Below are 23,542 nucleotides of genomic sequence, written 5' to 3'. Positions count from 1 at the left end.
TTTGCAATAAGAAACCACTTCAAAACATGCATAATCATACGGCCTTTCTTATTTTTGTACATTGTAGACCTATAGATACACATGCATGTATTAACTAATTATTTAAATGATTTATCTTTCAACTCTTGGGGAAACTTGTGCAAGTAGAGGGTTCTTCATAACGATGGTGAACTCAACCTTATCAGAAAGATCAACATGATAACCATCAGGAGCAGTCCAATTAAAATACCAAATCAAGTTAGCAACAAAATATTCCAAATGAAGTAGAGCCAAATCCGAACCAGGGCATATTCTCCGTCCCACACCAAAAGGCATCATCTTTATCCCTTTACTTCCAGTTATATCAAACTGACCATCATCCACCAAAAACCGCTCCGGTTTAAACTCCATGGGTTCATCCCAGACCTTCGGGTCCAAACCCATCTCAGCCACCATAAAATTTATGGTGGCACCCTTTGGGATCGTGTACCCTTGCACCTCCACATCCTTCATAACTCTATGGGGCAAAACAAAATGCCCTGGCGGGTGTCTCCTCAGCCCCTCCAAAACCACCGCTTTCAGGTACGGCATTTTCTGCACATCCTCTTCATTTATAACCGGTTCGCCCTCCACCTCATTCTGAGGCGGTGGAGGTGGCGGTCCCACCACCGCAACAATTTCCTCATAAAGTTTCCTCTGAATGTCAGGATGCTTCACCAGATTAGCCATGATCCACTGCAACGCAGTAGCAGTGGTATCCGTGCCAGCGTTAAGAAACTCACCACACATACTCACCATCTCTTTATGCGTCAGCTTTCCACCATTCCCATTATCAGCTTCACCTTCCGGAAGCTGTAGATTCACCAGCGTGTCAACATAAGCCACAATTCCATCGTTTTTCGATCCTGATTCAATTCTCGATTTAATAAGCGGAATCAACGTGTTTTCCTGATCCGCACGAATTTGCAAAAGCTCTTTCCATCTAGTTATAAATAACAACTTACCTAACCTAGGAAATATTCCTAGTATATTAAACCTTCCTGAACCAACTAACAACAATAACCTACGTTGTCCTTTAGCTATCTCATTAATACGATGCTCTTCAAGCCTCTCACCAAAACACATAAACACCAACAAACAAAACATTGCATGGTGAAAGTGATCAATCACTTTAACTCCATTGCCATCTTGTCCGCCTTTTTGATCATTCAACCTACCAATTAATATGTTAAGTACCCACTTACGTGCCCACGAGTACGATTTAACCCTCGAAGGATGGAGAACCTCGGATGCAAGATTTCGGCGTAGGAGGCGCCATGTGGGGCCGTAGGCAGCTGAAGAGATATTGCGGACAGCAAATGTCAGACCGCCCCATTTTGGATGAGGATCTGGTGAGTGAGGGAATGGTTGGTTATGAATATTGAAAAGCGGGTACCAATGGAAAGTGTGATAAGTGGTCCGTATTTGGATTTAAGTTTTTTAAGGATGGGTTCGAGTTCTGAAAGTGAGTTGGTTAGTAAGTAAAGGGTGGAAGCGAGACGTGATGGTCCGGGTGGGAGGTTTAAGTTGCGGTGGGTTTGGTGGAGTAAGGGTTTGATTAGGGCGGCTAGGCAGATGGTGACGATAGTGATGAACCATAGTTCCATGGTGGTGGTGGTGAGTGTTGAAGTGAATGGTGGTGAATGAGTCAAGGTGTTTGTTTTCTTGATGTTGTTATCTTATAGATGTTGTTGGCATCTTGTGGAACAAGAAACGAAGATAAATATTTCGCTTTCTTAATATGCTTGTTATAATTAGTGATATTAAAACCAATCTTAGCAAAATCGTTACGCGGATTTTAGGCGGCTGACTGGGAGTTGGGTGTACTCGGAGTACTCGAAAGTACTTCCGGACATGATAAGCATAAAGAAAATTATTTTTTTGATATTATATATATATTAAATATTGTTTGTTTACTAATCTTTATAGCAAAATATATGAATATCAATATAGATTGAAAATGCATTTTTAAATAATAAATTATTCTAAAAATTTCTAACATACCGGGAATGCCAAATGATCCTTAGGTTCCAGCATGGGTCCCGATAATGTCAACATAGTCTGGACCGAGGGTGATGGGGCCGTGAATGCGACCGCGTTATCACTTAACTGAGAAAGCCGTCATTCAAAAAAAAATAATAACTTGTTTTTTAATATTATAAAAATATGAATAATGCTTTATTTTTTAAGTCAAAATCGGCTCAGGTTCATCGATTAGATGTGATTTTGGCCGAGTTTAGCCATCTTTGATCGATTTTTAATAACTAGGTGGAGTTAAAGAAACTCCCCTCGCTGACATAACTTGTATCGAGTACTCGGCATTGTAAACCTACTTTTACAATATTGATTAAAACTACAATAAGTTAATCTAATTAATTCTTATGTTTTTTATATCTTTTATGTCGAGTTAGGCGTGTTTGGAATTGAGTTTGAAAAAAGACTTAAATTAAAAAAAAAATTAACAAGCTAAAAAGTGTTTTTTATATTTATGTTTTTTTATTTTAACATTTGGATAAGATTAAAAACTATTTAAAAAGCCACAAGTTATAGTTTTAAAGCGACTTTTTAAAATCAATAAATCTTTAAATTGTTTTCAAACTTGATCCTGAATGATAGTCTTAAACGTCGTGTAGTCATGTAGATACTTTCTCAATAGTTCTAGGAGGGTGTGGTGTTGTATCATGCATGGGATCCCTTCTTTATCTTATTTTAGAGGGTTCAAAACATAGGTTAATCAATATCGTCCACATATTTCTTTATCTTCGATATTGTATGATATCATCTTATCGATATGGCCACATGTTACTCAAAACTCTTGTCATCTTGCGGAACAAGAAAACAAGATAAATAATCTCTTTCCCCACAAATGGTTCTCTCTCTCTCTCTCTCTCTCTCTCTCTCTCTTACTTTTTCTATACCATAAACTAATTTTATATAGTTTAAAATATTATTTTTACTTTATTTTAGTATTTTATTTAGAGGTGTTTGAGATTTTGCTTATTTTCTCTCCTTAACTTATAATTTATAAGGTATTTGAAAAAATTAAACTTCATAAATGTATAAGTAATATGTTAAAGCTTTATAACTTATAACTTATAACTTATGATTTATATAAGTCATAAGTAGGTAAAATAAGGAATCTGAAACACCCCCTAGATGTCATATAAATATTGTCCATTATAGGGATATGGTGTTGTGGTATCTTTTATTATTTTAAAGGTTGAGGATTCAAAATAGGGTTATAATCGAGCCGAACGACATTTGTGTCGCCATAAGTTGCAGGTGGTCGAAAAAAATGGTGGAGAGTTGGTGGTTGTCGAGGGAGACAAGTTTTCACAAGACGGATTTGGTGTAAATTTTGTCTTCCACGGATTTCAAAAATGATGGGTTTGGTTCAAAATTTGTCTGAACCATTGGCGGATCTTTCTTCGGGCCGAACCGGGCCGCGGCCCCATCACGTTTTTCGCTCGGTAGTATCCTTCTTCCAGAAAGATCAAGAAAATATATATATGTGTATTGAGTGCGGCCCAGCCAAGTTATTTGAGTCTGGCCCATCCATATTATTTGAGTCAGGGCCAACCTTGAATTTTTATAAATGTAAAGTTTGTTTAAAGCCGAAGATGAAAAATTGTTTACGAAATAAACGTTAAGATAAAGAAAGGAAAGCTAAGAAATAAAACTCCATAAGACCAACCGCAAGCCCGAATAAATTTTAAACAGAAAAACTAAACATTAAGCCCAAAATTCAACCCTAACATATGGTTGATGTTCGAACACAACAAGCGGAGGTTCCGTTGTGCGATGGTCGTTGTGTGACTTACTGATTTGTGAGGTTCGGCACAAAAGTCAAAACAGAAGCTGAGAAGCAAGCAAGTGAATTGATGAAATCGTTTGGATGTGAAATTGATTGATTGATTGGGCATTGCCGTTGTCTGCTGAGGCCTGAGGTTCGGAACTGACTCGTGTGGGAGTGAAATCGATTAATCGAAACTGGCAACAGAAGCAAGCAGAGACCAGGTTCTGTAATTCGCATTTCACCATTTTGTATTTCTTTCAATTTGGTAGGTTAGGGTTTGGAATTATTGTTTGACCCGACCCGAACCGGATTGCCGACCCGAAACTTAGAAGTAGAAAAAAAAATTGGTGGTTGTGACTTTCGGCCCATCCATACTAGATGCTCAAGATCCGCCACTGGTCTGAACCGACAGATTTGAAACACATGGCCTGTTTTGATTGGCTCAAACAAAACCCGTCGGTGAAGACAGATTTGGTTCACAACTTGTTTCTGAATGAACATTTATGGAGTATTTCAATAATTTTGATCATTTAGAGTTTCTCTCCAAAAATGAGCATAAATAAATCACTAAAGTATTTTTCTAACAAACTTTTTAGAAATAACCTTGATTCTAAAAAACTTTTTTCTTGGTCGTACTATTTTTCGCTATAATTGAATAAAATGTCAAAACATGTGCTCAGATCCAAATAACACGACCCCACCTAAAAACAAGCCCAAATGATTTGTTGATATTTACTTTTATGAACTTGCGATTACAAACGTAGAGATAAATAATTTACATTTATCTTTTTGTTGTGTTAACACGTCTATTTACAAGATGTTTCAAATAATGCTAGTAATATGAAATGTAACTTAAATCAACAATGAAAAATACAGTAAATAGATAGATAATTCAAGTGTATATTTTTATGACGTTCTTTTAATAAATTTGTAAATCATTTTCGACAACAACTTGTAGTGTGTGATAGTATGAAAAATATGAATTTGGATTAATTTATTTATAATTAATGTGCTACTTGTTTATTAGTTATTAACATCATAAGTTACCAACTTGCCATAAAACAGAATCGGTAAAACATCTAATTCATGAATGGAATGATGTTTTGATGAATAATATTTGGAGATGGGAACTGCATAGGTCCAGGATACACCGACATTCTGGGTTGCATTCATATTGACGTTCTTGGGTTGTTCTAGGTAAATTCATTTTCTTGAAGCTTTAGAGAATGTGTTAGCAGTTTTTGCGTTTTTTGATAGCTCAGTATAACCCAACATAGCGAATACCTCCACTTAGGAACTGACGGTTAGTATTGGGTTAGGACCCTTTTTTTGTATTGTTTAAGAACCGAAATTGGTTTTGGTTAAAAATTGGTTCCGGTTCGGAAACCAATTTTTCTGTTTTTTTTTGGTTTTCAGCCTGTAACTTTCAAATTATTTATTGCCAAACTAAAGTCATTTACTACTTACGAGTCTAGAATCTAGAATATCTACTACACCTTTTGTTTAGGATACGGGACTAGTCTAACTATTACATGTATATTTATGTCAGAGTGTTTGGTGGTCTCTCTTTGTTTAATATTCTAGTAATACTTGAGCTTGGCTCCGTTTCGGCCTACTGTTTCAAATTAAAGCTCAGGTTAAAATAGAAGCTTGAGGATTCATGGCTCGCTAGAGTTTGTTATGAGCAAGTATAAAAGATAATATAACATGGCATGTGAAGTTTGTAAAATCTAATATGGGATAATCAACTAAAATTAAGAAATTAAAGAATATTATGATAATAAGATAGGCCCAACCCGATATATGCTCTTTGTTACCATTTCCGATAAGTTTTTAAACAACCTATTAAAGCCTTTATTTCTTCTCCAATGGCTATTACCCGTTTTTTTATCAAACCATCACATCGTCACCTACTTTTCCGTTTATTTAAGGCTTTGAGTTGTGGTGGTTTCACCAGAGCCGCTGGTGGCCGGCGCAAGCCACGTTGATGGCGAACACCACAACTTGCCGGCACGAGTGGTACCGTGAGCGAGCGCCCGCAACTAGGCACGCGACTAGTGGAGGGTCCGTTGGGAATGGAGTTTTTTTGAGATCCGTGATATGACCGTTGAACCCTTTTTTCTTTCTTTCTATATTTACCTATATAAACAAACACTTTCACATACCAAAAAACCTACAAAAAATGCTCACTCATTCTACTCATTTCTCTCTTATACACCCAAATACAAACCAAAAAGACAAAATGCAATCCTTTTCTTCGTCCGGCTATTCTGTTAAAATATGTGCCGCATTCTTTCAATTTGTATCAAAAAGGTATGTAGGCTTATAAATGTTTATTTTGTGTTTTGTATATGGGCTTATGCTGATTAACGAGCCTGATGGAACTATGTGGGTTGAGCCAACTAATCGTTTTATGCAAATGCGGTTCAATTCAAGCATGGCTACTACCTGGTTGATGGGGTTTACAACGAATGGTCAACGCTTGTTCAAGCTCATAAATCTCCAGTTGAAGACAAACGAAAGTACTTTAAGAATAAGCAAGAATCGGCACGTAAAGATATTGAAAGGGCGTTTGGAGTTATAAAGAAAATTTTTCATTTGATTTCGAGGCCACTACGGTTTTGGTCAAGAGAGAAAATAGTCGTCTACACCTGTATAATTCTACATAACATGGTTCTTAAAGACCAAGGTATGACTATTTGTCAAAACTAACAAGGTGACGTCTCACAACCTGAATCGACAATCATCGATGATGAAAAACTCCAAAAAAATCTTATATCTCAAGAACCGCGAGGTCCACAGAAACCTTTGTCATGAGTTGGTTGAGCATTTGTAGGCTAAACGTCCCGATGATCTTGTACTAGACTAGTATAATTTGTTAATATTTTTATTTTAATGTAATTTTAGTTATTAGTTTCCAAATTTAGAAGATTAAATTAAATAAATAAAAATTCAGAAAATTTGCTGAAGCCATCATTCGCCTTGACCACAGCAGGCTCAGGCGGCTTCAACAATGGCTTTAGTGAGTGTCCAGTCAGCAATGCACACAATAATAAATTCGAAGCTCGGCTTCAACGATAACACACAATCTAATCTATAGCAAATTGAATGGGACCTACTATTTGTTGTTCTTGCTCACAAACTAGCAAGGGAAGTTGATACTTGATACCACTCAAATGGGGGAATTGGGTTGAAAAATCTAAATCCAAATGGTGCCACATGCTCACATGATTGTTTTAGAACTTTTGCTAGACTGTTTTAGTTTTACAAACTTTTAGAACTTTTACTTTTAAAATTTGATAAAAAGTTTAAACATTTTAGTTTTTTTATTAAATAAAATCCCATTATAGTTCATATTATTCATTTTTCTTTCAACTTTAACCATATAAACATAACAAAATTGGTAACACTATAATAAACTTCAAACATATTAGATTAACCAACACAAATTTACCTTAATATGTCTTAAGTTTAGCATCTAATGATCTATCACTAGTAATTTCACAAAAAAAAATATTAAGTATGTCACTAGTCTTGCTACTTCAAGCTTGGAATGTCACCGACTTTCTTCTTCATACGCGATATAAGCTTGAACTTTTCTTCAGCCTCGACTTGTTGGCGCATATCAGATCCTGAGCATGCTCGATCGGGATGAAACCTTAGCAATGCTCGTTTATAAGCTGCATGAACCTGAAACAAAAACAATAGTATTACTACAATAACAATCTAGATCTTTAAATTAGCCTTTTTAATATGTTCTGCATAATCAGACAACAAACCTCGTCTGATGTGGCATACGGGCTGTTGACGAGGATTCCTAAACCACGCAATAGCGAAGCCATGTCGTGGCATGTCATTTCTAGCTTCTTAAGGTCTTGCTGGACTTCAAATCGATACATTTCTTTCATGTTCATGTTTTCCTCGTCCTGCGAAACATTAAAAATAAAAAAATGTTGTAAAATGAACAATCTTGAAAAATGGGAAACAAATAATAAACATGTGACATGAATTCTGCAAACCTGTTTTTGAGATTCTCTGATTTCTTCGACGCGTTGTTGTTGTCGTTTCTTAACGTCTAGTAAATGCAGATCTTCAGCTTTTTTTCTTTTTAGTACACGTCGCTGCTGCTTAGCTTCTTCAGCCTGCAAAAGTAAATAAAAGGATAAAAAGTTTCCGCCTTCAACTGAATTTCGAGTAACAGGTCAAAACAGGTCAGCAGGTTAGCTGGCGGGCCAAAATGAGTTCGAGTTAAAACAAATTTTCAGCTTTTGTGTGTTTTTTTTTAACTTCTTGAAAGCTAAAAACAATCATGTAATAACTATTTATTGTTACAATCAATAATATAATATACTTATTATACAGATAAGTACACAAATGGTGCAAGTTTAGGGTCTAAAAGTCTAAAACTAAGGCTATGTGTGGCATAGGGCTACAAAACGGGGCGATTTTTGACATGTGGCGCCCTGTCAACAAAGGGAGGATTTTTTGTTTTAGGAGTGTAATGGTGTTGTGGCCCTATATATATATATATATCACACACATACTAAATATAATAATAATATTCAAAGAAACAACCAGGCGACAAATTCTCACCCCCCCCCCCGGTCGCCCCTCTTATCGCCCGGGGGGTTTTGGAGGGGGGGGGGTGTGTTCCTCCAAAAATTCACCCAAAAGTGGAGGATTTGTCGCCCACTACAGGTAGGCTAACTTCTGTTAAAATGTTTGTAAACAACTGTCTAGGTAAATGTACCTGAAGTTTTAAGGCTAACTGTCTAGCCTCCAATTCCTCTTCTTGTATTTGCTTGTACTCAAAGGTTTCCTTAATCTTCTCTCGTTCATCAACACTCGCGTTTTCAACGTGAGCCCCATCAGTTGCATCAGCGCATTGTTGACCTTCTTTCTCATCGATGACACTTTTACTATTATTAATATCATCATCGTCTTCGCCATCATCTAACTGAATGTTTATATTATAACTGGTGGGACCTCTTCCGGGGTACATTCTTTTGTTTTTTGATAAACTCAATGGAGTAACAGAACTGTGATTCATCAGGCTCTCATCATCGTCGTCGATGAATATGTATGCTTTCATAGGGAAACTCATGTCACTTTTTAATCCTTGTGAACGTCGTGGATTTTTGGACCGGCTTTTAGGTTTGTTCATTTTTATGTTACCGGAACTGTAATTGTCCAAATCTATTATGACAACATTTTCAACTTCCTCGTTATCCTTGCACGCTTTTGTGGTTGTCATCTCAGAAAATTGTGTGCGAAAAAAGTGACTCGCTTTTTTTAGTTTGTCACTGCAAAAGCAGCATTAATAATATGTAAGAAATTAAGAATCCAGCCTACTAAAAATAAAAATAAATCGATAACGGCTAGAAGTCATATCGTGTAATACTCCTACTCTTTTGCATAATAAACAGCAAAAAGATCATCATATACTTAAAAGTTGAAGCTTAATCTGGTCAACTAAATCAAAAGAACACAAAATTTTAGTAGAAAAATGATCAAAACAGCAAGAACACAAAGTTGTGATATGCATCATAAAGCTAGTAAAAGAATCCAAAAGCCGGTTCATCAGATACATTCCTAAAATCTAAAAGTGTAAACAAGCCAAGCTGCTCGAATTTGGCTTGCACAAAGCACGAATCTAGCCAAGCTAAAACAAACTCGAGCCTAAAAATAAGCTTGTTTAACAAACACGCCCAAACGAGACTTGTGTTTATACACCCTTTATTCAATACATATTTATTTAAAAAAATATTGTTACATAAAAATTATAATAAAAATTATTAAATAACATATCAATCAATCATCCGCAGTAAAAATCCCGCTGCAGCATCCGGGGAAGGTGAGATGTAAATTATACATAAAAACATATGTTAATATAATTATAAATATAAATTGTATGATTATTTATCAATTAATTATTAAGCTTTTAAAAATTAAATTACATCGAAGCAGAAGGCAAGCGGCAACAAGCTGCGCCACTAATCCTTTTGAATCACAAAACCCAATCTTTTAAAAACTACATTTGCTGATCTTGGAGTCATAACATTACTTTGTATGACCCGTTGAACACAAGCAAGTATATTAATTAATTAATTAATATAAATTAATTAATTAATTAATAACAAGTTGAGCCCGAGCCGAGCTCGAAGTTGAAAAACTCCTCTCAAGCCGAGCTATAGCTTGAAAAGTAGAGCTCGAGTTCTCTGTTAGCTAAACGTGTCAAGCTCGGGCTCAGCTCGTTTACACCCCTAGTAAAAACTAAAGTGGATTCATGAACTATTTGACTATAAGACTAACAAACCAAAGCATCATAATCCAATCAAAACCCACAAATCTCTATGATTCTATTATCTAAATAAAACCACAGCATCTGCTAATTAGCGAAGACTGCTTACGATTTAAATCGTACAGAAACACGAATTTCTACTGAAACTTGCATCTTACAATGAGAAATTGAACGGTAATTATAACATAAGTTGAACTTTAATTGAAAATTTACCTGCATCCAAAATCGATTTTATGTATGCATCATATGAAGATTTTCGTACTCAGTTTTAATGTGTTTTTTAAATGTTAATATAAATTGGGAGGGAGCGGGAAATATTTTGATTTCATAATTTGAAAAGTTTGGGAATAGATTAATAAAAAATATATGTATATTAAATAAAAAACTTTTGGGGTTAAATTATGGTGGGATGGGTCTTGAGTAAGCGCTGCAAACGAGTCGATCCGAATCTGAGCTTGGTGTGTTTAACTTATACGGAGTTCGAGCTTGACTCATTTCGGTTTCTATTTTTAAAGCCAGAGCTCGGCTCGTTTACTATTTTATATTTTTTTTATATATTTGTAATTATTTTGTGTACTTTTTTTCAACTATAATTTTATGTATAAAATAATATAATTTATTTAATTATTTTTAGTTATCTTTTACAAAATCATATATGTTAATTAATAATTAGTGAATATACCTATTAAAAAATTATATAATTGGCAGGCTCACGAACCAGCTCGAGCTTAATAGGTGAAGCTCGGGCTTGTTTATTAAACGAGCTTACTTTTAGGCTCGAGCTTGGATTTGGGCTCGATTAAGTTCGGCTCGATCGAGCATTTTCACGAGCCGGGTAGCTCATGAGCGGCTCGGCTCGTTTGCACCCTAGTCTTGACTCTTGTTAAATCTTTGCTCTTTTGCGTTCGTAAAACCTTTGATTCTTAGAATTTATTTCGTTTGTTTTTTCATGTTTTCTAATAACCATGACGGGTATCAGTGGCTGATCTAGAAGAATACTTCAGGGGTAACCCAAAAAACAAATTTATATGTAGAGGCGTCAATTTTTGTTTTTATCTTCTTTGGTGGGAGGGGGGGGGGTTGAGTTGTCTATTTATCACTAAATGTTAAAAAAAAAAATTCGGACTGGTTCATATCACACAATGAAAAGATAAAATCCAATTAACTTTCAACTAAAACACTAGTCTATGAGTTTTCGTAGCAATACTTTTTCGTATATTCGTCGTTAATTGGTTTACGTTAATAACAAACATCTCTGATAATTAAACCTTTTTTACCTTTTTGAGTAATGATTATTGGTATTCTAAAAATATGATAAATACTTACTATTATGTTTTTTTTCATAAAATAGTTGAAAATTTTGTAAATAAATAAAAATGTCATCTAAATTAGAAAAACATATAAACTAAATAAAAATCAATAAAACGATACATTACTAAAATAGTAAACTCTTCATTCTTATGCGGAGCCACTTTTATTACTTATAAATAAAAATAATAATTAAATATAATAAATATTATATAAGTTTTGTTATCAAGTTTACTATTTTACTATATGCATTTTAAACATTTAGATTTCCAATAAAAGTATTCTTTCTATTAAAATAATCTATTAAAGTAAAGACTTTTCTTTTTTATTTTCTTGAGTTCTTCTCCATTGATATGCATTTCCATGAAGCTCTTACCTGCTCCTGCAACCTTCAATTCCACGACCAAAAAAGAAATCCGGTAATACAAACTTTACAATTCACTTTCTCTTCGTCTCAGGGGTAACCCATACGTAAAACATAGAAGAAAAAAATAAATTTACACTAATTTTGCACCTTACCGACAAGGTTGAGGGGTAACCCGGGCTACCCCTCAACCCTTCATAGATCCGCCCCTGACGGGTATGGTGTTAACTTGACAGCTCTTTTAATGTGAGTTAGTGAAAATGATCTAATGTGTTACGTCTTGGGTGAAAAATGGAGACCGAATGTAAGTTTCAAAAACTTGATATCAAAACTATCGTAAAGTCTCACGAATGACTATTTACGTAAATTGTAATGGACACTTAAAAAAAAATAAAATGGTGCATATTACATATCTTAGCGGCTTAAAAGATTGTGTTTTATATGTGTATTTTATGTTAAAAATTTAAAAGATAAAAGAGTAACTACTAACTAGTCTAGTCTCAAGTATTAAATTTTAAACGTAATTAATCTATGCACATGTATATACGATATAAAATAGCATATCAAGTTAAAAGATCATATTCGTATGAACCTATAGAATTTAGTGTTGTTTAGGATTCATAACGGGCTAATTGTTGATGAGCTAACTGATTAATAGGCTAACAAGTATTAGCCTAAGTATTGACAGGCCCACTTTCAGTGGCCTGAATACTAGTGACCCAAAGCCCGACTTATAGGCCAACTTATAGCCCAACCGCATTTAAACATTCTTTTTTTTTAATAGCGTTTGGATCCCCCACCAATACCTGAGTGGGCCTTTCTGAGACGGGATGTCAACCGTCCATACTGATTTTGACGCTCCAGGCCTGACCCACTCAAGAACACCATCAAGGAGGAAACTCACACCACTGTGAGAAAACCCCCTTAGTCAGGTTTTGAACATGAGACCTATAGGATCCCAAGCTTTAACCATCGTCCCCATGCCATTGAGCCAGAAAGCCAATGGTCGCATTTAAACATTCTGAGGTGCACAAACCAGGTACTTTTAGGAACCGGTTCTCGGTATGGTCAACAAAAGTCAAAACTGGGTCGGGTATTTGACCTGGTTTTCCGGGTTTTTCCGGGTTTTGGGTATGGTCAGGTCGGGTTTTGACCGGGTAAATGTGGAACCGGTTCCGGGTACAGGTCTGGGGAGAAACCCACTACCAAGTCGTACTAGCGGGTGAGTACGGGTAGGAACCGATTCTGGGTCGGGCCCGGAACCAGGTATTTTGTGAACCTCAAACATTGTTTAATGTGTAACCATTTAGTTAGTATCGTATGCTTTTTTTAAACGATGTTTGTATCCGCGACAAGTCTTTGGGTCACCAATTATCATTACCCAAGTTCGAATCCTCTGATAAGATTTCAATCGTCCTAATTTTTTGACGCTCCAGGGTATCAAACTTTGAGACCTCCTCAGAAGAAAACTCTTAAGAAAAAACCCCTTGACCGTTATAGCAAAGACTTGATGACTTACAATAACAATATTTTCGTATGTTGTTTCTTGTGCATATAAATCAAAAGTTACAATCCACCAAATAATTGAGTCTCAATTTATACGGATTTCAACGGCTTTGTAACAAGAATGTTTTTATTTTGCTCATTTAATTCATAATAATTAATAAACTACAACAAATTTTTTTTTTTTTTTTTTTTTTTTGGTGGTTGATCATGATGTGCTTTTAAATTTACTCATGTAAGAAAGTACAATGAACTTGGTTGTTCAACGCCTTGAAAAATGCAAGGATCAGTATTGTCTTCCATGTGACTAAAGATTTGTTTTGTACAAACATGCATGCACATGTTACTGTGTACGTATATTAAATTTCTAAACTGGGAGGTAGTTTTATTAAAACTATCAATCTATGTTTAATAATTTATAAAAGTATTGCTAACTTCTTTTTTTTTAACGATAACTACTTCAAACCAACTTCTAGTGCTTTCGATATAATGTCATTGTGTCAATACTTGATATAAATAATCACTCTTTATCATAATATATTAGAGAATAGTAGAATACTAAAGTAAATTAGATGATAAAGTTTGTAAAAACTTTTTAAGTTACATCAATACTATCATATAATCATAAAAGTAAAATAGATCACACTATAAGCTGTTAGAAATTTAAAATTTACGGTTATAAATTTTTACAGAAGTATTGTCGATCATTTTGATATTTCAAGTTGGTTTTCACGGTTATTTAAGATTGAGTTCGGGTAATAAACAATCCAAGATTATTTATGCTTTGTACCAGATAAAAACATAAAAGGGTGTAAATGATGCCTGCTGGGAATCGGGTAGGTAATGAATAATTATGAGTATTCGATGTATGATAGAAATGAGTATTCGATGTAATGAATAAAAGGGTATGATCAAATGAATTAAGAAGAGATTTGGCCGAGACATGCAATGCATGAGATAAAAGTTAAGTTCCTTGAGAACATATTGCATATCTGAGTGTCTCCCATGCTACATCAAACACAGTAAGTTATATTACCGAATATGAACTCGTGAGCCTGAGGTAACACTACTAGGTCTTTTAGTGTTAATTATTTTGCGTAAAGAATTGAGAATATAGGTTTTTGTTAACATACAAGAGAGTCTCGGTCTTTTAGGTTAAAAAAGTGTTTAAAATGTGGCAAAAAGTTTGTTATAGCTAAAAACCATATGGTTTTAATTTTGAATTAAATAATTTTTAATATGCAATTAAGTTGGTTAACAATAGTCAGAAATCAACATTACTACTTCTTACAATGCGTGAAACGCAATTTGCTAGCGCAACTTTAATAATGTCAATGCAAAAAGACAACTATCTTATCAAGTCATAAAAACGAGAAAGAAGTTTAGCTCCAACATAAATATGCTTAAAAAAAGACACCCCGTGAGCACAAGAGTTTTGGTTTGGCATTCATGTCCAAACCATTTGAACCGAATTTTGCACCCTTGGCGTGCGTCTGAGTAGGATTTAAGTTGTGTTCACCCACCTATACGATATGATCTAGCGTGAGACAACTTAAACATACTTTATTAATTTAAATTCGTTTTTTTAATGGTCGACGAATCGTTCAAATGGGTTACTAGCTAAATTCATCACATCGGGATACATTCGTCTTTCGATCCGGGGAAATCCCTCATCTATGGCAAGCACCCGTGATTCTGTGAATACTCGTCCGAAGGCACGACAATGCGATGAGATAAAACTTGTACAGTTCAAGATCCAACTAGTGAACGTCACATATTTGTCTAGTCTCCATCATCACCTGGTGCCGCTGAAACTAAATGATGGAAGCAAGAATCGAACTTCGGTCACATGGATCACCAAATATCCTTACCACTCCACCACTAGCTTATATGGCATTTTAAATTTTATTAAACACTAGTTTTAACATCATTATTTTATTGATCATATATTCATTTTAAACACATCTAGCTCTCATTATTTAACAACAAAAAAGATAAATTCTAAAACATTTATTATATATGTTTAAATTCAGTAAAACAAGTAGTGTTTTACCTGGCGCGTTGCACCGGACAGCTAGGATTTGCTTATATTTCTGTCGCGTTGCGCCAGTGCACGAATGTGAGTTTTGTTGGTATGGATTAAGTTCGTTAAGATGCCAACACTAAACCGTCTACATCTTCAATACCGATGATAAAAAACCTTTGACAAATGTTTATCCAACCCATTAGTGTATCTTTAAACACATTTATTGCATGTTGTACGCATGCAACACATTGAAAATGACACTTTGGTTGACTCTCTCTGGTCAACTAGTCAATGCTTAGCCGCCAAAATCTAACCACAAAAACCGCCCCCAATTTGTGGCGGGAAATGTTCAACAAGATTCTATCAACAATAATGTATGTTTTTTTAAAGAGTGATTTTTCCGCATCTACCAGTGATGGGATGTTAACCATCCCGAGTTATTTGACGCTTGAGTTTTGACTCAAAAGCCACCAGTAGACGAAAACACAAACAACCAAGTAAAACCGCCTCCCTAACACAGGCGTCAAGGCTTGTACAACGACATCTCTTATAAGAAGCAATCAGGCTACCACTAAGCCAGAACATGGTAACAAATAACAATAATCTATGCGGCTGGTAATAACAGAATTAGAGCTGCCAATTTATGACACGGAACTGTTAACACGACACGGGTTTTAACAAGTTTCGTGTCTTAAACATGTCAACTTGTTTAAGACATGTTTAAATTCATGTCCTAACAAGTTAAAGACATGTTAACCTGTTAGTAACCCGTGTAGAATTTTATTTAAAAAAAAAATAAATATATGTAAAAACTCCTAAAGTTTTAAACCTAAAGTCATACTTACAAACGACATTTCACTAATGCCCGTCAGAACCCGATATTATATTTTTTATGGATGTTAGGATTTACTTATGTGGTTTTGTGTTTCAAGCATGTTATTTATTTGTCGTCTTTTGTTTCTAATATGTTATGGATTTGTGGTTTTTTGTTTCAAATATGTTATGGATTATCTATTAATTAAAACTTTTATGTTTATTTTGAAAATTTTGGTTTCGTTACACGTCTATTATCCATTGTGTATTTAAACATGTCCCTTAACAAGTCTTAACAGGTTAACCTGTTACTAAACAGGTTCATGTTTAGCATAACAGGTCATCGTGTCGTGTCCGACATGTTATGACAACTCTAAACATAATTAAAAAATAAAAACAACCCTCAATTCACACCAATTTCCATGAAATGATGAAAGGCAAGTGGAATCACAACCTAGTCAACAAAAGTCAAAACCTAAAAACCTAGAATCTTGATATTTACAACTGTTGTACCAAACTTGTGTTTAGTACTTCATGAGTATGATCTAACAATACCAAAATTACAAAAAGATTTGGACTTGAAAAGCCCACCAAACAAGAACCTATTGGGTGATGATGATTCTTGAGGATTTTGTAAAATTTGGTTGCCTTTGACTTTTAGTATTGTTTGACCGATTTCTTTCCGGATAGAGTCGATAATCCTCGGGTCAATCAGGTACCCTGAAGCATCACCAACATAGAATGTGTTCATGGCTTTTCCAGCTCGTGTTGTCACCTCAGCACGCGTGACGGTTAGGCTGTTCTCTCGGAATATGCGTGTGACATCAGATAAAAGCCCGACTCGGTCGGTTGTGCAAAGTTCTAGCTTCAATCCCTTAATAAAATAAAAAGACAAAAAGACATTAAAATTCACATATTTATGCTAATTAACCAATTATTGGATCTATGTGACAATACCAACAGTCCAACATAAAAGAGTACATATTTGACTTTCAAAAGTCAAATGAGCTTTTTTATAACGTCAATTTAGACAGGAATAACTTCTTTTTATGTGAAAAACTGATAACGCCGTGCAAGTATATAAAAATTATTAATATAGGTTCGTTTTCCAGATTACAAAGATAAACATGTCCATGTCAAAATAAACGTTTGACTTATATAGAGTTGACCGAATGAAATAGGCTCAAAAGTGGCATATTTCTGCTTGTTATTTTTTTTATAATAATATTACCTCAGACACTCTTCTTTCAATGGCAGCTTCAAGGCATTGGATCACCCTTTGTCTTTCTGCTTCTGAATTCACAGGGAAACCATCGATATGTCTGATACAATATTCCTATAAAACAAAATAAAACGAAGCGTTATAGAGTCAGCAAAAAGGTCAAACTTCGATCAAAAAGTGAAAAAAAAAAAAACTTTGTAAATTGCAAACCTGGTAAGCTTCGGGCCCTGCAGCATCGACAATTCCATGAAACACCACATATTCCATATCCGTTAACGTGCAAATCGTGTCAAATAATAGTTTGGGCCTATCTTTACACCTAACTGTAACCACCGAATAATCTTTATCATACCAATTCACAACTTTAACATCCGGCTTTTGATTATCACTACAACCCTCCTCATGTCGTCTCTCATAATCTCTATCCGCAAACATCATTTGGTGCAGCCGTCTTTCCATGTGGGTCCCACTATGAGAGACCACGGTTTTGGCCTCGTTACCTTTGTTGCTACCTTTAAGCACATTGCAAAGCATTTTCTTTATTATCGAAAGTTTCTCCGGGTTCATAATGGCTAACCCTGATTCCTCATCGGTCACTTGCATCACGGATGCAGCCCGCGTGTTGTGCGTCCAAACTTCACCGTTCAACACATTACACTTTAAGTGCGTGAGAACCGCACATAGTTCGGAAAGTAGCCCGGGTCTGTCACTTCCTATTAACTCGATTACCGTGTGGTCGGTTGAGGATGTCACCCCGATTGAATCCTCTGATGTTGTAAAGCTAGTTTCTGACCCAAGTGCCTGAAAATGATACTATTAATGAATATAGATACTAATCATAAAACTAATCTCTTAAAAATTTCTCTACCTTTTGAATGTAATCCAAAACTTCTTCATCGGTGATTTTGTTCCCATCTTGATCAGTCACATTAAAAACTGTCAAAGAAACAAGAAAGCTGTTAACTTTACAACAAAACTCTACTCGGGTCGTTAAAAGAACAGATTAAAAACTATAAAAGAAACAAGAAAGCTGTTAACTTTACAATAAAACTCTACTCGGGTCGTTAAAAGAACAGATTAAAAATTATCAAAGAAACAATAAAGATTTAACTTTACTACAAAACTCGACTCGGGTAGTAAAGAAACAGATTAAGAACTATAAAGAAACAAGAAAGTTATTAACTTTACAATGAAACTCGACTCGGGTAGTAAAAAAACAGATTTAAAACTATCAATATCAAAAACTATCAAAGAAACAAGAAACTTACTAACTTTACAACAAAACTCGACTCGGGCAGGAAAAAAAACAGATTAAAAACTATTAGTAACACTAAAAACTGTAAAAGAAACAAGAAAGTTATGAGATGAAATATAGTAATATACCATCCATGAACCACCCTCCATCAGAACTTATGTAAGCTTTTGTGAAGCTGAAATTGAGATCAGTAAGAACTTGTACCACTTCCAAAAGTATGCCATGTCTGTTAACACTATCCACCTGACACCAACAAAGATTCTACAGTCAACTAACAACATAACTTGAGATATTTAAAGTAAACAAATACCTGAATAATGGTGGCATTTTTGCAAGATTCGTTGTCGATTACTACTCTCGGAGGATTCATTCGTCGAATAAACTTCTCGTATTCATCATCCATGTTTCTTGAATAGCTCATACTACAAAATTAGGTGCAATCACAATTACCAATTATAAACCATAAATGGAACAAAGAGTGTGAAGTAAGTAAACAAGAATGTGTGGGATGCAAAAGGAAGTAAAGAGTGCAACCAATAATGATTGATGATGAAGATTTGATGTAGAATTTATAAAAAAAAATTATAAAAAAAATAAAAAATTGAAAAGAAAACAAGATATCAAGAAGGCCAATAGAGAAGCTTTAACCCACCAAAAAAGGGGTGTTCAAGACTCTCTGTCCATGTGGGTATGGTGGGGTTCCTTTTGCCCCCTTGTGGGAGCCATTTTTAGATGCATAATTAACAGAATCAACACCAAACATTCAGCTACAACAACCAATTATATGAAACTGAACAAAAGGGTGTTAAAAAGATTATATACCCATTAATAATTTTGAATAACTTAAAAAAAAGTGAAAACTTTATAGAAACAGAGCAAAACCACAAATGTCTACGAAACAAGATGTTGAATTTGATATACAAAATTACAAATTGAACAAAAGGGTTATGAAAAGACTACATACCAATTAATAATTTTGAACAAAATTTGATAAAAGGTGAGAACTTTATTGAAACAGAGCAAAAAACAAGTTATTGAATTTGATATACAAATAGAACAAAAGGGTGATAATAAGATTACAAACCCATTAATAATTTTGAACAAAAATAGATGAAGGTGAGAACTTTATTGAAACAGAGCAAACCCCCAAATGTCTATCAAACAAAATATTAAATTTGATATACAAATTGAACAAAAGGGTGACAATAATATTACACACCCATTAATAATTTTGAACAAAAATAGATAAATGTGACAACTTTATTGAAACAGAGCAAAATCCCAAATGTCTATAAAACAAAAATAATTAATTTGATATACAAATTGAACAAAATATGATAAAAGGTGAGAATTTTATAGAAACAGAGCAAAACATATACAAATTGAACAAAAGGGTGATAATAAGATTACATACCCATAAATAATTTTGAAAATTTTGAACAAGATTTGTTAAAGGTGAAAACTTCATAAAAACAGAGCAAAACCCCCAAATGTCTATCAAACAAGATAATAAATTTGACATACAAATTGAACAAAAATTGAACAAAAGGGTGATAAAAAGATTGCATACCTATTAATAATTTTGAACAAAATTTGATAAAGGTGAGAACTTTATAGAAACAGTGCAAAACATATACAAATTGAACAAAAGGGTGATAAAAAGATTGCATACCAATTAATAATTTTGAACAAAATTTGATAAAGGTGAGAACTTTATAGAAACAGAGCAAAACATAAACAAATTGAACAAAAGGGTGATAAAAAGATTGCATACCCATTAATAATTTTGAACAAAAATACATAAAAGTGAGAACTTTATTGAAACAGAGCAAAATCCCAAATGTCTATTGATATACAAATTGAACAAAATATGATAAAAGGTGAGAACTTTATAGAAACAGAGCAAAACATATACAAATTGAACAAAAGGGTGATAAAAACGTAAAAAGATTACATACCCATTAATAACTTTGAACAAGATTTGATAAAGGTGAGAACTTTATGGAAACAGAGCAAAATCCCAAATGTCTGTCAATGAAGAAACTGAATTTGGCATAGAAATTGTCAAATTGGTGTATTTTTGCACACACAAGAAGGTGTAAATGTGTGTTTCTCTCTCTAGAAAGTTTCTAAAAAGAGTTTCGTGTGTTAAAATTCAGGGCTCCGGTACTTAACAATGGAGTTCCCAAAAATGGTGGTGGGTGATCTTGGACCGCAGCACATGTTAGCTGGATCTTGTGCATTTTAGTTGACTAAGTGGGGTTATGCTAACGTACGCCTTGGGTGAAATCATTGTTATTAGGGTTTTATGTTTATAGTTTAACCTAGGCACGTGACCTCTTTCCAATGTTTGTGGAGAGAGAAAAAAAGATCACATGACAAGGACATGTAAGGGAAGTAAATCTGCATTGACAATAAAAACAAGGAGTGATGATATAACTATGGAAAACCAATAGGAAAAGTCCCTTTTTGTGTATTTAAATTGCCATACTTGTTAAAAACTTATAAAACGTTTCTTAGATCAATTTGTTATTCACTTATTATATTAAAATATATCTAAATATGTCTATCATGCACCTTTTTTTGTTAATTCTATAAGTTGCGACTTTAACTATTCATGTTAAACAACCGACGTATTTGGAACTTTTGTCGTTGAAGGGAGGGTAATAATGGATCATGTTAGAACGTGCTAATTCAAAACATGTTAGGTCAAAAAATAATATTAAACTCCTAAATTTTTAGGATGTATTGTACACTCATAGGTTAAAATGCTACTGAAAGATGTAACTTGTCGTAGTTGAACTACATAGAATTATAGATTGAACGTTACCAGATGTTATACAGACGCTTTTTGGTCCTTGTTGTGTTATGCATATTTGAATGAGGCATATTGACCATCAAAATGGCCTTTTGTATTGTCTTAAAACTTTCAACACCATGTCTCACATGTGAAAAAAAAAGATCAACACATTTAAATATGACAATCATGAGTTTTTAAATGTAATCCAACAATTATAGAGTAGAATACACTAGCTATGTCTATCTAGATGTGAATATGTTCATTTCCACAACTGATAAAGTAGGCATGGTCAGTGGTACTTATAGTGATGGGTTTGTAGCAAGATGCATCATGTGTCTATTATGCACTTAGTTGGGTAGTTACACCATTTTTAACTAACGCCCAACTTAATTTCCATGTCTTAAATATATGCGTTTATAGCACGTTTGTGTGTGGGTTCTTTTGCATACTTTCATTATATAAACTTACATTCTAATGATTGATAAGGCTGTGTGAAGAAAAATGTGTTTAAAATTTAAATGCACCAATTGTGTGAATTTGATGACACATAAAAAAGGGGGGAGGGGGCGTTTATCTTTCGCCAATCAAAACTGTAAAAAGTTGCCTTGCATTTTACAGAATAAAACAACAAACTATGATTTCGCTAAAATTCAATTTCGATTTTAACTTTTGGCTGAAACTATTAGACTATGCACTATGGGCGTCTTCAAGAGGGGAGAAATGGTGCCGTTGGAGTTGGAACACCGTTGGGGGCGCGGTGGAGGCAGGCGCGGAAGGGGGGGCTGGCATGAGGACGATCGGCGCCATTGGTAGAGCTCTCTCTCTCCTCTCTCACATACACACATACATATATATCCATATACATATATTGGGCCGCCCAAGGGGCATTAAACCATAGCGGGACGGGCTTCGATGCCCCGACTTTTTATGAGTCGATGACGTGGTGCTGACGTGGCGTTGTGGAGGGCTTCGATGCCCCTCATCGTAGCATATAGCCTTATGACCCATGACCCGTTTTTCTATTATTGTGTGATACGGGTTTCGAACCCAAGACATCATGTTTCAAACCAAATGTGTTTACCAACTCCACTAAAATTGTAATTATGTTTGATTTCTTGACTTAACATATATAAATCAATAAATGTGATTTCTCTTTAAGTATAAACCAAAATTATATTTAATTAATTGTTTACATTTTCATAATTCACAATATAACATTGTCTTCTCATATCTCTTTAACACAACCATTTAATATTGTTCATCGTTTCTCTCTTTATTTTAAAATATAATAAATTTTTCTTTATTTTCTTTTACAAAAAAACCTTAGTATTTGTAAATTTAGTTATTAAATTTGTAACAACATTTTGTTATAAATATTATTTTTATACACACAATATTTAATAAAACAATATCGGTATGAGTGTTTTATTTGAATTAAATCAAACATTAACATTTGGTTTTCAACTTAAAATTATAATGTACAATATATCAAAAACTTAATAAAAAAGGTCATAAATAAAAATTATTATATTAAACAATTGAATTTACATATTATATATAATAATTTTTATTTTTATTATATTTTTCATCCATGTAAAACACGGGCTCTAACCTTGTTATGTACTAAATTAACATGACTATACTTTCTGATAAAACACATAGACGAGCTTTGGATTGCGTTTAATATTGAGGATCTCACTTCAAACGGGTTTATAATTATAAAACTCATAACGTTTGAACGTTTTGTTGAATAGAATATATAAACTATCTTTGGCTGCGTTTTGAAGATTTTAAAACTAAAAGCATCCGTGTCACTATTATTAAAATAAAATGATTACATCAATAATTTAAGAAAAGATCCTATTAACAATTAACTAATAGCTAAATAAACCTAAAAACATTATTATTTATAACCACTAAAAGAAGCATCCACATTGACTCTGACCTTGACCTCATGACGAAAAAGAGAGAAGTCCTCCAAAGTGTTTCACTATAGGATTGATCATCTATTTTCTTTCTAAATATTTTTTGTTTTGAACGACCTTTCTTTTCAAAATATTTAAAAAGTTATAACTTTGGTCTTTAAAAAAAGTTCTCATTGCGATTATATGGTTTACACATATTGCATATTTAGTT

The 23,542-nt window shown here is 34.1% G+C and overlaps 2 protein-coding genes and 1 pseudogene across 3 annotated transcripts; all 3 read right to left on the bottom strand.

Moving 5' to 3' along the window:
• Positions 1 to 1,625, bottom strand: LOC143578554 (cytochrome P450 89A2 pseudogene; annotated as a pseudogene).
• A 5,704-nt stretch (positions 1,626 to 7,329) lies between these two features.
• On the bottom strand, positions 7,330 to 10,372 carry LOC143578576 (uncharacterized). Its single transcript, XM_077062112.1, has 4 exons — positions 10,329 to 10,372; positions 7,834 to 7,956; positions 7,594 to 7,740; positions 7,330 to 7,504 (listed from the first exon to the last, which is right to left on the bottom strand). The coding sequence occupies exons 1-4, from the start codon at positions 10,332 to 10,334 to the stop codon at positions 7,352 to 7,354; spliced, it is 429 nt and encodes a 142-aa protein (XP_076918227.1). The 5' UTR covers positions 10,335 to 10,372; the 3' UTR covers positions 7,330 to 7,351.
• A 6,289-nt stretch (positions 10,373 to 16,661) lies between these two features.
• On the bottom strand, positions 16,662 to 20,206 carry LOC143578575 (ACT domain-containing protein ACR4-like). 2 transcript variants are annotated; one of them, XM_077062111.1, is made up of 7 exons: positions 20,177 to 20,206; positions 18,917 to 19,028; positions 18,735 to 18,849; positions 18,220 to 18,287; positions 17,562 to 18,152; positions 17,361 to 17,465; positions 16,662 to 17,003 (listed from the first exon to the last, which is right to left on the bottom strand). In XM_077062111.1, the coding sequence occupies exons 2-7, from the start codon at positions 19,025 to 19,027 to the stop codon at positions 16,662 to 16,664; spliced, it is 1,332 nt and encodes a 443-aa protein (XP_076918226.1). In that variant the 5' UTR covers position 19,028; positions 20,177 to 20,206. The 2 variants fall into 2 exon arrangements, with proteins under 2 accessions (XP_076918226.1, XP_076918225.1); XM_077062110.1 differs by lacking the exon at positions 20,177 to 20,206 and adding an exon at positions 19,429 to 19,439.
• Positions 20,207 to 23,542: the final 3,336 nt, after the last annotated feature.

The sequence above is a fragment of the Bidens hawaiensis genome, unplaced genomic scaffold, assembly GCF_021521415.1.
Source record: "Bidens hawaiensis isolate Kalapana, Puna unplaced genomic scaffold, B.hawaiensis_p1.1 tig00029296_1, whole genome shotgun sequence".
In the NCBI taxonomy this organism is placed as follows: Eukaryota; Viridiplantae; Streptophyta; class Magnoliopsida; order Asterales; family Asteraceae; genus Bidens; species Bidens hawaiensis.
This window is presented reverse-complemented; position numbering and strand designations above follow the sequence as displayed.